Here is a 15,689-nt window from a genome sequence, read left to right as displayed (position 1 = left end):
CTCTCCCCTTCTCCTCCCTCCCTAGTCTCTCTCCCCCTTCTCCTCCCCTCTCCCCCTTCTCCTCCCTCCCTAGTCTCTCTCCCCCTTCTCCTCCCCTCTCCCCTTCTCCTCCCTCCCTAGTCTCTCTCCCCCTTCTCCTCCCCTCTCCCCCTTCTCCTCCCCCTATACACAGCCCCTATCTCTGTAGGTTGGGAGGTCAGCCTGATGTGTTATTGTTAACAAAACTGAATTGAAAACTAATCTAATTTGCAAAATCAATGTTTATGAATATCCTTTCGCCCAATCGCAGTTCTCTTATTGAACTTTTGTACGTGACGATCAGGGGTCCAGGTAGCGCACTCTAGTTCGACATACTCAACATAGACGAACTTTAGATTTAATCGAACTACAGTGTGTGTCGAACTACAATGTGTACCGGCTCTTATTTCAAACTATCATTGTCCTAGAGCTCGAGGGTCATTCCAATCACATTCTTCTTGTAAACATCATGTAATCAACTAATAGTTATAGACATGGTAGCAAACATAATACTATCCGAGCGTTGCATCTTTTATTCATATTCAATACTGACACTCGCATAGTGATTAATGGGTACAATGCAGGCTCTGTTGGATATAATCTATCAATCAATAAATCAACCAGCCAACCAGCCAACCAACCAACCAACCAGCCATCCAACCATCCAACCAACCATCCATCCAACCATCCAACCAACCAACCAACCAACCAACCAACCAACCAACCATCAAGCCATCCAACCAACCATCCATCCAACCATTCAACCAACCATCCAACCATCAAGCCATCCAACCATCAAGCCATCCAACCAACCATCCAGCCATCCAACCAACCATCGAGCCATCCAACCAGCCAACTAGCCAACCATCCAACCAACCAACCATCAAACCAACCAGCCAAACAACCAGCCAACCAACCAGCCAACCAACCAGCCAACCATCAAGCCATCCAACCAAGCAATCTATTTGACTTTATATAATAAGCGATATAAAATGTAAACAGTCAATTTTCAATAAATATCTTCTTATTCTCTCATCCAAATACCAAGCTCCTATTCTGCCCTACTGTCGTCAATCATGCATAGTGCATACCTAAGCTCATTAGTTTATGAATTGAAGACCATGTCTTTATAATTAGATGCTACAAGATAATAAAGCACTGAGGAGGGCAGACATATTGGTTTTACTTGCTTGACAGCTGATGTAGCTACGTAATGTAGGTATATAATGCAGCTCACCTAGTGTTCCTGAACATTCTACAAAACACAAGGTCAGGCAGCAGGTCAGTCAGCAGGTCAGTCAGCAGGTCAGTCAGCAGGTCAGTCAGCAGGTCAGTCAGCGGGTCAGTCAGCAGGTCAGTCAGCGGGTCAGTCAGCAGGTCAGTCAGCAGGTCAGTCAGCAGGTCAGTCAGCAGGTCAGTCAGCAGGTCAGTCAGCAGGTCAGTCAGCAGGTCAGTCAGCAGGTCAGTCAGCAGGTCAGTCAGCAGGTCAGTCAGCAGGTCAGTCAGCAGGTCAGTCAGCAGGTCAGTCAGCAGGTCAGTCAGCAGGTCACTGTCAGCAGGTCAGTCAGCAGGTCACGAGCTGCTTCTATTTCTTGGGAATTTCAAATATTCAAATAACATAATATGGTACTATGGTAGAGGAGTGCCCCAACTCTGGGTACCAAACAGTCAATTGAGTAGTTATACGCTTTCTTGCCATATTTCTTGATTTCCTGATTTTTCTCTGGCAGTATTCTTCTGAATTGAGCAAAATTTTGGGGTTGTTTTTGTCGTTATATTTAAGTTCAACACCCAACTTAACGTCGGACAACACATTTTAAATTTAAATTTGTCCATTGATACCCGAACAGCTTTAACTAATGTATTTTATAGCTTTGTCTGTGTGTCGCAGTAAACAGGTGCTCACTACTATAATCAAGCTGTGCCTACATGATACATCTCTCAGTAATCATCTTAGAAATGAGAAAATTACAATATGATATAAGTAAGAAGTAAGATGCTGGGCTTTTAGTGTGTAAGACGTGATCATATGGTAGGTTTTAGGTAGTACTGTGTAATATGTATCTATGCGCTTTTCTATCACCAGAGTTATTTAAATGCACTGTACCTATGTTACGGAATTCTAGAGGCAAACACATTATTTAGTGCGCACGATATTGTGTTACGTAGTGCACAGGATGTGTTACGTAGTGCGCATGATGCGTTACGTATAGACATATTACATCTAGTTGCAATTATCAGCTACATCCGATGAAGTTTCTATAACCAGGCTATGTTTGTGGAATATGTAACGTTATTGTTGGGAAGTTACTATTGTCTTCACCTCACGGCATGTTAAGTAATATTCCAGTACATATTGATATGTTAACAGTGGTTTATGACAATTAATTAAATGACAATTAGATATGTTTTATTGTTCACAATCTTCTTTATAGCCCAGTTTACATATTTCACTGCAGCAGTAAAGACACAATCCTTGATATAACGTTACATGTGTTATTTTGAGGCTTTAATGTGGAATAAACCGACTGAGCCACTGAAACACTGAAGAGTGTTAATTTGCACGTAGGAGGGCGCTGCAGAGTGTTAACTTGCATGTGGGAGGGCGCTGCAGAGTGTTAACTTGCATGTGGGAGGGCGCTGCAGAGTGTTAACTTGCACGTGGGAGGGCGCTGCAGAGTGTTAATTTGCACGTGGGAGGGCGCTGCAGAGTGTTAACTTGCACGTGGGAGGGCGCTGCAGAGTGTTAACTTGCACGTGGGAGGGCGCTGCAGAGTGTTAACTTGCACGTGGGAGGGCGCTGCAGAGTGTTAACTTGCATGTGGGAGGGCGCTGCAGAGTGTTAACTTGCACGTGGGAGGGCGCTGCAGAGTGTTAACTTGCACGTGGGAGGGCGCTGCAGAGTGTTAATTTGCACGTGGGAGGGCGCTGCAGAGTGTTAACTTGCGCGTGGAGGGCGCTGCAGAGTGTTAACTTGCACGTGGAGGGCGCTGCAGAGTGTTAACTTGCACGTGGAGGGCGCTGCAGAGTGTTAACTTGCGCGTGGAGGGCGCTGCAGAGTGTTAACTTGCACGTGGAGGGCGCTGCAGAGTGTTAACTTGCGCGTGGAGGGCGCTGCAGAGTGTTAACTTGCACGTGGAGGGCGCTGCAGAGTGTTAACTTGCACGTGGAGGGCGCTGCAGAGTGTTAACTTGCACGTGGGAGGGCGCTGCAGAGTGTTAACTTGCACGTGGGAGGGGGAGGGGGGGTTGAGAGGGGGAGGGGGTTGAGAGGGGGGGGGGGGGAGAGGGGGTTGAGAGGGGGGCCTGGGGGAGAGGGGGTTGAGAGGGGGAGGGCAATGGCATCCCGCGCTACAAAATTCATTCGTTAAATTGGCCCCAAACCGTGTGACAATTAATACCACAATACCGCTATTTTATGCTACATTAACCCTGCAACAAACAGTTTCATTTCTGGGGAGCCTTCCTGAGCTTTAACATCAGTGTGCTATCCCCCGTTGTGTTTAATGAATGTTTCGAGCTGGCGGCTGGCCTTTTCATTCAGTAGTTGCGTAGTTAGGATGACAATTTAAGGACAATAATACATTGTTTAGATTAGCATGATTACTACATACTCTAGTGATTAAACTATTAAACAATTGTGAATTTCCCATCTCACACAAGAGAAGGTAAACTATGTTGTAGACTCATTAGAACCACTACTTCGGTACACAGATGACAGACAGTACGTCACTGTATAGTGTGCACCTTCTCCCTCTCAGTTCACAGCATCTTAACAGTTTAACTGTGTCAATATCACAGTTATTATCACAGACTGACTAGCATTGTTTGCAACATCTGGTCTCCTTATCAACTCTGTAACCTGTCACCTTACTTTCCATTCTTTTAGAGACTTTACACTGTTTTGTCTCCTTATCAACTCTCTAACCTGTCACCTTACTTTCCATTCTTTTAGAGACTTTTCACTGTTTTGTCTCCTTATCAACTCTCTAACCTGTCACCTTACTTTCCATTCTTTTAGAGACTTTACACTGTTTTGTCTCCTTATCAACTCTCTAACCTGTCACCTTACTTTCCATTCTTTTAGAGACTTTACACTGTTTTGTCTCCTTATCAACTCTCTAACCTGTCACCTTACTTTCCATTCTTTTAGAGACTTTACACTGTTTTGTCTCCTTATCAACTCTCTAACCTGTCACCTTACTTTCCATTCTTTTAGAGACTTTACACTGTTTTGTCTCCTTATCAACTCTCTAACCTGTCACCTTACTTTCCATTCTTTTAGAGACTTTACACTGTTTTGTCTCCTTATCAACTCTCTAACCTGTCACCGTACTCTCCATTCTTTTAGAGACTTTACACTGTTTTGTCTCCTTATCAACTCTCTAACCTGTCACCTTACTTTCCATAATTCTTTTAGAGACTTTATACTGTTTTTTACTGCTCCATGCTTCACCACCTATCTGTCCTGGTAACCATTTTGTTTCATGTGATACCTTAATACTGCGGGCTCTCTAGACAGAATGTTATAAACTATGAAGTCACGTTATTGGTAGACATTAGACAACACTTTAGTAATTATCATTGTATCTATTTGCCGTTGTTATCATATTTTGTTTTCCTCAGTCCTCTTTAGTCCTCCTACTCTCATTGTTTTAGTTTGACTACGTAATGTCAGTGAATATAATTTAAACGTTTTATTATCTAATAAGTTACATGGTCTGGAAGAGTCGGGAGAAGAAATAAACAGATGTAAGAGTGGTCAAACAAATTGCAAGGTTACCACACTGATTACTCTATCCTGTGGCCCCACTGTTATTTGGTGGGATGTGGCTTATCTAAATACCAACACTACCTTTCATAGTGGAGTCTAAATCATTCTAAACTTAATCTTTATATAATTGCACTAGAGTTTACTTAACATCGTTAAATGTTATCAAACTGAATAGGAGGAAATGTCTAAACTCTAAAATTTTTTGAACCTGAAAATGCCCGTCTTCCAGTATCTTTTATTGTCGATTCTTCACATATTTATTTACCGATGAGCGCACTTTAATCGCTAGAGTAAAATAGTCGCCTCCAAAGTTTCAAAGTTTCATAGTATCCTTAATTAGGCACTGAGTCGAGCTAGTAACGAACCACAAATGAAAGTATGTATATATATATAACCATTATATTAAATTATTATGCCTTAATAGGCTCATGCAAATTTGGACCGAACTAAGCATTTAATGAAAGGCAGACTCCATGTCCATTTGTTGTAGGACTAACTGTTGTGTAAATACTGAAGTCTCCCCGAACCAGCTATTTAAGTTAATAAAGGTTGAATTAGGCAACTAAAACTGGAATTATAACAGCTCCACACGAGCTAGTTACAATACCAGGAGAGGCAATATCACACGGGATAGTGTCCCCTCAATTACAGCTTAACTCAATACTCAGCTAGGTCATATGGGAAGGCTTTGAGTCGTCTGCATCATGACCTCGTTTTGTGTTTGAGACTATGAGTCGTCTGCATCATGACCTCGTTTTGAACACACGTACTTAACTTTTTAAGTACGTGTTTCCCACCATTTGGGAGAAATCTCCCTTAATTGGACATCTACCGCATTAATCGCTATTTAGAATACTTAGTATAGCGTTACCGGCGACTTAAAATGACAGGGTGTTCGCAGCAGCTTATGTGTCTTTTGTTTAAGTCGTGAGGTAAATTTAATCGTCAACTACCCAATGTCCACTCCCCTCGACCCTTGGTCCACTCCCCTCAACCCTAGGTCCACTCCCCTCAACCCTAGGTCCACTCCCCTTGTCCCTGTTAATTTAGACAGATACTAGATTCCGGAACAATCATCACAACAGAACCTCCCCTCCATATTTAACAAGTCCTACTCTAACAAGTCTATCTGCTATTTAACATAGCTCAGAACTCTGATATGAACTGAGCGGAGAGAGGTCTCATGTATTGTCTGACTTTTGTGGGTCTCCTTAATGGCATTGCTGGAATTTAGTTTACTGTTGTTGCAAGGTTTGTTAACTATTCAAATTTATAAACTTGCAGTGCTTATACTTAATGAAGCTCTGTGAACGAAATTTTGAAAGGGTTTTACGTTTTCTATCTATAGATATTTGCTGTAAACTATTTCGTCCATTGGACTGTAAAATTATACAGAACTCCTTGTCAAGTAATGAGTGATTGTAAACACAATATGTTTTATAATATAGTCGAGGATTTTCGAAGCACGAGCTTTTCTCCCATAGGTTTTTCCCGTGACATTTTATTTGACAACCTTGATATTTTATTTGACAACCTTGACATTTTATTTACGATCATATTCATTTAGATAATTCATAAAAAGGTTGAGTGTTAAAGAAGAAAAAATGTTTCCATTTACACCTAACATGTTCCATTGTTCTTATACGTTGTAATTGTATAACATGTTCTATAATCGTTCACTGAAGGAAGCTTCTAAAACTTAACCTCACTTTAACCTTACTTTAACCTCACTTTGACCCAGGAGCAATGAACGTATCAGAAGTTTACAACGCCCACGTGAAGTCCTACCCAGCATACCCCGGAATGAGAACACCCAACATTCCTCTCGACTACACACTCGGCACTCTCCTCCTCCTCTGTGCTCTGGTTGGTATCCCTGGTAACATCCTGGGCTCCTTCTTTTTCTCCTCCAAGCTGAGGAAAGATCTGGTCACCTCCCTCTACATAGTCATCTGTTTCATAGACAGCGTCACCTCCTTCACTCACCTCCCTGTTGCCATAGCACTGTTCAGAGGGCGCCGACCGGGGGTGTTTAACGACCACCTGTTCTGCGCGTTGTGGGAAGTCCTCTACAGTGTGCTGCAGAAGATATCCATCTTCCTGGTGCTGCTGCTCAGCATCTCCAGAACTGTTGCTATAGCCAAGCCCTTCTACAAGATCACTACAGCCTCTGTAATGAGCAGTGTAGTGGGCTACCTGGTCATCCTCTTCCTGATCCCTCTCCTCCAATATGTCATCCCTCCCCTCCGGGGCGAGTACAAGTACTCCTGGGACGGGGCTTACTGTTACTACAACTTTGAGATGAAGTTTGAGCACGCTATAAACCTGGTCCTAGTTGGACTGCCTCCTATTATTATCTTTCTAACTCTCCTAGTGTCCATAATAAAACTACATCACTCTGCTAAAGTGTCAGCAGCCGTCCACCTCACCTTCAACAAGCCCCGGAGCCCTAGAACCAAGCTCCGAGAGTCTGGGAGACACAGGGCCAGTATTACTATAGCCATGTTTACAGGACTCTTCTTGGTTTGTAACATCCCTCTCTTCATCAACCTCATGCACAACATGACGACCCGTTTCTTCGGGGTGAAGTACCCCGGGGTTTACTTCAGTACTCGCTTCATGTTCTGGTACTCCTGGCACATTGCCAAGATGGAGAGTGTTGTGGTGAACGCTTCACTGAACCCTATACTGTATTACTGTCGGATGAAGCGGTTCAGAACTTGGTGCAACCACGTGATCAACTGTAAGTCTTTCAGACCAGACGAGTTGAGTGAGAGTTATACAAGAAGGTTCACTGCAATGCAGGGTAGTAAAGCTAGTAGCAGGCTACAGATGGTGTGCAGTGCTGTTAAGGTGGTTAAACATTTGAGGATAGAGTCCAGGGAAAACGAACATTACAACAGTATAGTAGGGGCTCAGTGTTTCAGACTTGGGGAGGGAGAGGAGGGCTTGCCTCCAGTGGCGGGTGATGGTCACGTGGTCAGTGTTTTGTAATCACGTGGTTAGTGTTTTGTAATCACGTGGCCAGTGTTTTGTAATCACGTGGCCAGTGTTTTGTAATCACGTGGTCAGTGTTTTGTAATCACGTGGCCAGTGTTTTGTAATCACGTGGTCAGTGTTTTGTAATCACGTGGCCAGTGTTTTGTAATCACGTGGCCAGTGTTTTGTAATCACGTGGCCAGTGTTTTGTAATCACGTGGCCAGTGTTTTGTAATCACGTGGCCAGTGTTTTGTAATCACGTGGTCAGTGTTTTGTAATCACGTGGTCAGTGGTTTGTAATCACGTGGCCAGTGTTTTGTAATCACGTGGCCAGTGTTTTGTAATCACGTGGCCAGTGTTTTGTAATCACGTGGCCAGTGTTTTGTAATCACGTGGCCAGTGTTTTGTAATCACGTGGTTAGTGTTTTGTAATCACGTGGCCAGTGTTTTGTAATCACGTGGTTAGTGTTTTGTAATCACGTGGCCAGTGTTTTGTAATCACGTGGCCAGTGTTTTGTAATCACGTGGCCAGTGTTTTGTAATCACGTGGCCAGTGTTTTGTAACCACGTGGCCAGTGTTTTGTAATCACGTGGCCAGTGTTTTGTAATCACGTGGTTAGTGTTTTGTAATCACGTGGTTAGTGTTTTGTAATCACGTGGTTAGTGTTTTGTAATCACGTGGCCAGTGTTTTGTAATCACGTGGCCAGTGTTTTGTAATCACGTGGTTAGTGTTTTGTAATCACGTGGTTAGTGTTTTGTAATCACGTGGCCAGTGTTTTGTAATCACGTGGCCAGTGTTTTGTAATCACGTGGCCAGTGTTTTATAAATGTTTATATGATTAAGCTATTTTGTGTATTTGGGATATGATGTTTATTCGAACAATTGTTAATATCCAAATTATGTTCTGAGAGATTTTTTTTTTTTTTTTTTTTTTTTTTTTTAATTTTCTATATAAAATGCAACCTACTAAAACCAATGGGGCCCTCCCCGGGGTCATTACTCTCGCATTTGCGAGAGTCGTCCCTAAGGTGTGAAAGTAGGTCAAGATTTGTTCACACCAAGCCCTAGCATCGCTATTTGCTGACCATCTGCCTTCACTGAAGGTATGTTTTTAGAGAGTGGAGGCCGACCGTCAGCTTGGGATGCAGGGCCAAGCGGTCAACAACGTCAAGGCCCCCTTCCACATGGGCCATGTTGGTTTTGGCAGATACTGTGGTAATTAGATATGAAGTGAATGAGTGAAATGAAGTGATTGAAAAGGGTGTAAAAGAGGAAGAGCTTGTAAGGTAGTTTAGGAATGGAAGGAAGCAGGGCATGTACTACAAAAAAACAGTTAGTAGTACTGTAGGATAGTAACAATAACCATTGATAATAAATAACAAAGACAGCAATATAAATGGGGTGGACAATTTGCCCTAATCGGCCAAGATCGACACAATAGAACTTTTGTGGCCTATTTTGTCACCAGTAAGTGAAAGTTAAAGAAGTTTGATATATCCCTGCCAGATCGGCATGTCCCCTGCCTGAAATCTTTTGCTAATGTACCATTTGGCAACAATATTAAAATAATTTATAATTTGTGAAGTGTGATTACAAACTATAAAATTAATTTTATTGGGGTCTTTGTAATTTCTATCGATTTTCCTTTTTATAAAGTCTTCAAGTATTGTGATGAAGCTATTTGTGTGGATACAATGGAGATAGATATGAGGGATTGTTTCTAAGTATGTGTTACACAGGCTACACATGGGAGTATCTGTAACAATTTTCATTTTGTGTCTCATGTATCTACACGTCGTGATCCTCATTAAAAGCTTGTACTGAAATTGAATCAACTTAAAATTTTTAGATACTAAGAAAAATAGGTTGCTAAGAACGACCGCCCAATCTATTGGTTGATTATTTAGGTCAATAACCCATTGACGTAATGGGGACAGCTCGTTTGGGCAGATAGAGTCGTACATTTTATCCCGAATTTTACTTCCCTTCACCTGTCCAGTAACAGAATGTAAAAATTTAAGTTTTATATTTGAGTCAACAAACTCAATATTCCTTGAGTTAATAGTGGGGCAGTTATATCTCCGTATCCCCATGATAATGTTACAGTACTCAGTTTTGGAAATAGTATTTGGAGACAACTCCCACTTGTTAATGAACATATCGTAGTTAAGGATTGTACTTTGGTCTATAGAAAGAAAATCTGAGATGTAAAATATTCCCTGTGAATGTTCTGAGAGATTGGTATGAGTGGAATGGCTGGTATGTTGGTGTGAGGTCCAATGTTACGATCCTGGTTAAGATGAACTTAAAATTTATGGTGGCTTCAAAATCGGTGCAGATTGCTATAAGAGTCATACGAAAAATGACGGGGACCAAAAATTATGGCGGACTAAGAGGATACTGCTATAGAATGTTAAGTTTCTAAAAAGGACTGATTTATCTAATTTGAATGCATTTGTCTGAACTTTTCAAGATGTTGACATTATGACATAACTAGTGTAACCCGTGCCAACGGCCGGGACAAAAGTATAAACCCGCCTATTATATTCGAAAACATGCATCACATTTTCGTAGTTAAACAGGTGCGAAAGTATGAAGTCACTCAGTCCAAACAGACCGCAATTTAATTCAGAGTGCCCCTCACGTATCTAATAGTAATACTTGATAGGGAATCTTGAGGTCTACTATCAAATTACCTAATTAGCAAATCTGTTATGAGGGAGAAAGAGCGAGAGTGGGAAAGAGGGAGAGTAGTTGAGACAGTTTAAGTATCACATTTGGGTCACAGAATGATCAATTAAATCACTTACCACCGGTCGATTTAAAAAACCTTAATCATTTGGCTTGGTCTGAGTTTTGTCGGCACTCTTATCTACCGAAAAAACCAGTCCATAACTCTAACCGTTTTCTTGATTAAGCCACTAGGAAATTACACGCGAACGAACGAACACACAACTTGAGATTATTAGTACAGATTATATGGCTTATATATATAATATGTTTTGAGAAATTTCATTTCCAACGAATGACATTTCTTATCTCCTCATAATTAATATTAAGATAGCCAGCCTGCAATCAGACTTATCAGATATCACTGATAAACGGTAATTTGTATGTTTTCCCAAATTTTTGTGACCATTGTTCATTGTTGTTTCCTGTATGCTTTATGAATCATTTTAAATCTTTTGTCCGATAAAATTGTTTTTGTTTCGGGAGCAAAACTTGCCACATAAGTCCAGAAGTGGAATATATACCGGATAATTAGGCAGGGAGCTAGGATATGGGACACACTCAACTACCGCCCTTATTCCTACTGTAAAAGTAGATGCCATGTCATTATCTCCAACTTTACAGCTGTACAGTGCAAGACTATCACTTCATTAGGCACCCTGGAGATTGCACAATTGCACTGAATATGTTGACTGTACATTTTAGGAAATGCTGGTCCCTTAAATGAAGCAGCTTAGAGAGGCTCTATAGTCTGTAGTCTACTGTGTATTTTACTAATGTAGTGTTGTTTTTATTGTATTTAGTTTGAGATCGTAACCTACATCTAGTTGTTACAGTTGTGTTATTGGGTACTCAGTATTGAGGCAACCACACCAACAAGTAAGAAAAGCTTGCATATTTCTATACAATCAATCTCTCCTGTATTTGTAGAGTGTACGACTGTGTATTTGGTTCTGTCTCTCCTGTATTTGTAGAGTGTACGACTGTGTATTTGGTTCTGTCTCTCCTGTATTTGTAGAGTGTACGACTGTGTATTTGGTTCTGTCTCTTAGCACTTTTCTATCGTTACATTCTCATTCCTTTTTCTCCGTTTTAAGATTATAGGCTCCGAACATCCAACATTACATATAAATTATACAGTCACAACTCTGCATATTGTACACTTATTTATGTAATGAATAGTCAAAATATTGCACAATTGTACACTAATTACTAATTATTTGTAATGTTAAGTCAATGAATAGGCTCGTGCAGTGTGTGAGCGTCATTCGATGAGGGTTATAGCAGATGTCTTATTAACCACCTTTTCGTACTGTTATTTGTCTTTATCAGCGGTTTCAAGTTGTGTTTGTGTTACTACTTATAATACTTAATACTGTACAGTAGATAAATGTGCCGTATAGGTTGATGTTTTTCGAGACTGTTCTCTATCTTCGCAAACCTCCTATTGTACGTGTTTATGTATTGTACGTGTTTAGATATTTTTGATTGGCCATTTTGCTCTACAGAAGCCACATTCATTTAGATAGAATTTAGAAACCCTTGTTTGATGTTTCGCAAGACAAACCCCACAGTTGGAGTTCAAAGCTTGTATTGAAACTGCCATTTTCTAAAATAACCATATTTCACAGAGAATTAAATTATACCTGCAATATTTTCCTTCCAGTGCAGAGAAGAGAGGTACTTCTAACACTCTACTTTAAGTAGTTTGCTAGTTTACACGATCAAATTAAACCTGCTGTATACTAGTAATGAGTACCCGTCCCCACAGAAAGATGTAACAAGAGCTGGTTGATGAAGTAACCTCACCTACACACACAACATGAGTGGCGGGAACTACAAGCTGATCCAGATAGGAGAGAGGGAGCAGGAGGAGAGGGAGCAGCTGCTGCCCTCTGACGAACCGAAGACACAGTGCTGCACTCCTACTCGCTTCACCATCTCAACACTGGCGGGGCTGGTGTGTCTGCTGACTGCTGTTCTCTTCTGTCTGATCAGGTGGCCCATCAGGAGACCATGGTGTGACAATATGGGGAGAGAGGGGGTGATGGAACCAGGACCACAGGACACTCTACTGGGCCTCATATCAGACATCCACCTCAACCTGCACCCTGACGAGTGTGTGGGCCAGTCCAGCAGTGAGTACGGCGTGTTCGGTTGTGACTCAACTCTGGGGCTCCTCAACCTCACTCTGAAGGACATGGTTACCAAGCTGCCGGGATCTAAAAGCAGAGTGTTGGTGATGTTAGGGGACGCTGCACAGCACCAGCCTGCTGACACCTGGGACTACAAGGTCACTCTGGACTCCATCAGCTCAGTCTTCAAACAGTTCCAACACCACTTCCCCTCCACTCCCGTGTTCCCGACTGTAGGGAACAACGACCTCCCCGCTCATAACACCGTCCCTGACATTAGCTGGTACACTTCCCTGCTGAAAATGTTCGAGCCTGCAATCACCAGGGGTCACAAAGTTACACTTCCTGATAATTTCAGGGAGATCTTCATGTACGGGGGGTACTACTCCGCATTGTTCGCAGATAAGTTCACAGTCATTTCCCTCAACACTAACCTGTTTTCTGCTAGTGTGCAGGACCGGAGCTCTCAACGAGAATACGCGGTCTCACACTTACAGTGGCTCAGCGACACTCTTGACGCAGTGACCGGCAGAGTGGTCATCATCGGCCACATTCCCCCTACCTTGTCATTGTACGCCTTGTACCACAACAAGGTGGCCAAGGTTTCCTGGAGGCTGGAATATTTCGAGAACTTCAGAGAGATCTACCGGAGACACCATGAGAAGGTTATTGCCATGTTATTTGGGCACGAGCACCAGGACACGTTTGTTGTGGAGAGGAACTCTGGCGTTGACATGGCAACCTTCACCTTCCCCAGTGTCTCCCCCATATACAGTGGCCAACCATCTTATGGCATTGCAGTCATTCAGAACCATGGTAACGAGAGGAAACTGAAGGACATCTTTACTTATCATACTTGGCTAGATTATTATACAAGACTTAGAATTGAGCCTAAATTCTTAACCTACCGGTCATTCGGACAAATCTTTCGTCTCAATGAACTTACCCCCGAGGGTCTGTTCAATAAAACTAAAAACATTATCGAGGAATCAGACGGAATGAGGTCGTTCATGGCTGTAAAGGGTAAAGTTTACCAGGAGAGAGCAGTACCCATGATTAGTCCCCATTTGTATTATTGTTATACCACCAATTTCAATATTGCGGCGTTTCGTTCAGTGTATAGAAAGTTTTGGTTACGACGGTAAACCGTACATTGTTAATTCGTGATTGTGGAAATATAATTGAGTTGATTGAGAATACTGTTTTATAACAAACTAACAACAGTTTTATATTGTCTTAATCAGCTTTTGTGATACTAGATTGTGCGAAAGTGTGAGCCCGCTCAGTCAAAACCCGCATCAGCCAGCAACAAAATTAATCCAGCAATCAAGTGAAACAAAATTATGAAACATCACCAGCGGGCAGTGAGGAGTGTGTGGCGGTTGCTCCGCCCTGCGGACCACATAAAGGCTAGCTTATATAACATCTGAACCGAAAGTAAGAGTACTTTCTTGACGAAAGTCAAATACAAGGAAATACTTTCGAGAAAACCATAGTATATAGCTAACCTTATCAGGGTAGTGTTGGTTATGTGCCTAACCTGGCGAGCACAGTGGATTTCCTTGCTGTACGGCTAGTTACACAAGGAATTGAAACTGTGGGGCTCCGTGCAGACCAACCTACCTGTGGCTAAAGCTCTAATATACAAAAAACAATACATCCGTTATCTCACAACTTCATACAATTTTGTTGAAAACCAGATATTTCAGGCTTGGTTGCCTTAAAGTGGCTTCTACGCAGTTCACTTCATAGGGCGGGTCATAACATTTTGATTGGAATAGTTTAATATCAATTTAGATGTTGAGCCGATTTATAATTAATTTAAGTTCACGTCGAATTCCGCAGGTCGGGCTACTAAAAACTTGCTCCATTTCCGAACAACTAGAGAATACGCGCGCAGCTGCGCGCGCATTGCCGTCATGGTGAGTTATGAAGTTTAGATTTAAGTAATAAAAAATTTACCGCGCCTTACATTAAGCGGATTCCATGCTGTATCCGCTTTCGGATCGTTTTGATGATTTGTGATTAGCAGCCAAACATCTGCGAATCACACCCAGCAGCTCTTAAATCATCGCTCTAAGTAGCAACCAGACAAATCTCATTTCACCCTTCACCACCAATGTCAAAACAATTACAAAAGAGGAAGCTGGCAGTTTATCAACCACAGCGTGTGCTCACCAGTCACCCCCGTCAGAGGAGTACTGAGGAATTACGTAGGAATTCTTAAAAACTGTGTAAACTGACAGACTACTTACGAAATAGAGCAGCTGGCTTGAGTACGTCATTTGGTCGGCTAGTGTACAAGTCACTCCAGCGTATGATCTTTCCAGGGGAATATAGCGGACTCTTTGTTATCCTGGCTCCCTACGAGATGAGAAGTGTGAAGGAAGCTGTTTAACGTATTATGTAATACACAAAAACTGGATTATACTTGCTTGCTGTGCAGAGTATTCTGCACAACCTAGTTCCTGGGATATTCTGGTCGCTATATGTCCACACCTTTTGCTATGATTGCACTTTTAGCTTTAATTGCACAGTATTGATGACAAGTTAAAAGCAAATAGTCCAGTTTGGACCAGGCACAACAATCTCCTTATTGCTACTTTTTGCACTATTAAGTTAACAGGGAAGGCGTGATAAACGTTGGAGAAGTAAACATCTGTTCGCTGGGAATATTTTATTGATTTTGAGTTTTGACTCTATTAAGAATGAGGAGTGAGAAGTTTCAAGAAAAGTCTGAGCCCTGATCACTGAGCCCTGATCACTGAGCCCTGATCACTGAGCCCTGAGCCCTGAGCCCTGATCACTGAGCCCTGATCACTGATCAGTAACTAACTTTTCCACTTTCACTTGCAAATATCATATCTTTAGAAGTCAGACTTAATCTAACAAATCGCAGCTGAAGTGTAGGGTGGGAGCCGTGCATTCTTCAGATACTAACCAAGCATCTAAGTTCGGCCCATAAAATGCTCATGTTGGTCCGATTAGGACCATCTAAGACGACGCAACCACAAATACAGGTTAGCGATTCCTAACTTACCAAGGTTGCTA

General features: G+C 42.0%; 2 protein-coding genes across 4 annotated transcripts in view; one reads left to right on the top strand and one right to left on the bottom strand.

Annotated features, from left to right (window-relative positions):
- The window catches only part of LOC134815331 (uncharacterized), a 68,495-nt gene that overhangs the window by 36,032 nt on the left and 16,774 nt on the right, over nt 1-15,689 (bottom strand). For all 3 annotated transcript variants that reach the window (XM_063823848.1, XM_063823847.1, XM_063823850.1), the window contains exon 15: nt 14,894-15,002. In XM_063823848.1, the coding sequence (XP_063679918.1) occupies nt 14,894-15,002 (109 nt within the window). The remainder of the gene's footprint in view (nt 1-14,893; nt 15,003-15,689) is intronic.
- Nucleotides 12,279-13,848, top strand: LOC134815165 (sphingomyelinase phosphodiesterase C-like). The gene has a single exon (XM_063823671.1). It carries the CDS (start codon nt 12,326-12,328, stop codon nt 13,781-13,783), a length of 1,458 nt encoding a protein of 485 aa, XP_063679741.1. The 5' UTR covers nt 12,279-12,325; the 3' UTR covers nt 13,784-13,848.

The sequence above is a fragment of the Bolinopsis microptera genome, chromosome 5, assembly GCF_026151205.1.
Source record: "Bolinopsis microptera isolate Bmic1 chromosome 5, MBARI_Bmic_1.0, whole genome shotgun sequence".
NCBI lineage: Eukaryota > Metazoa > Ctenophora > Tentaculata > Lobata > Bolinopsidae > Bolinopsis > Bolinopsis microptera.
This window is presented reverse-complemented; position numbering and strand designations above follow the sequence as displayed.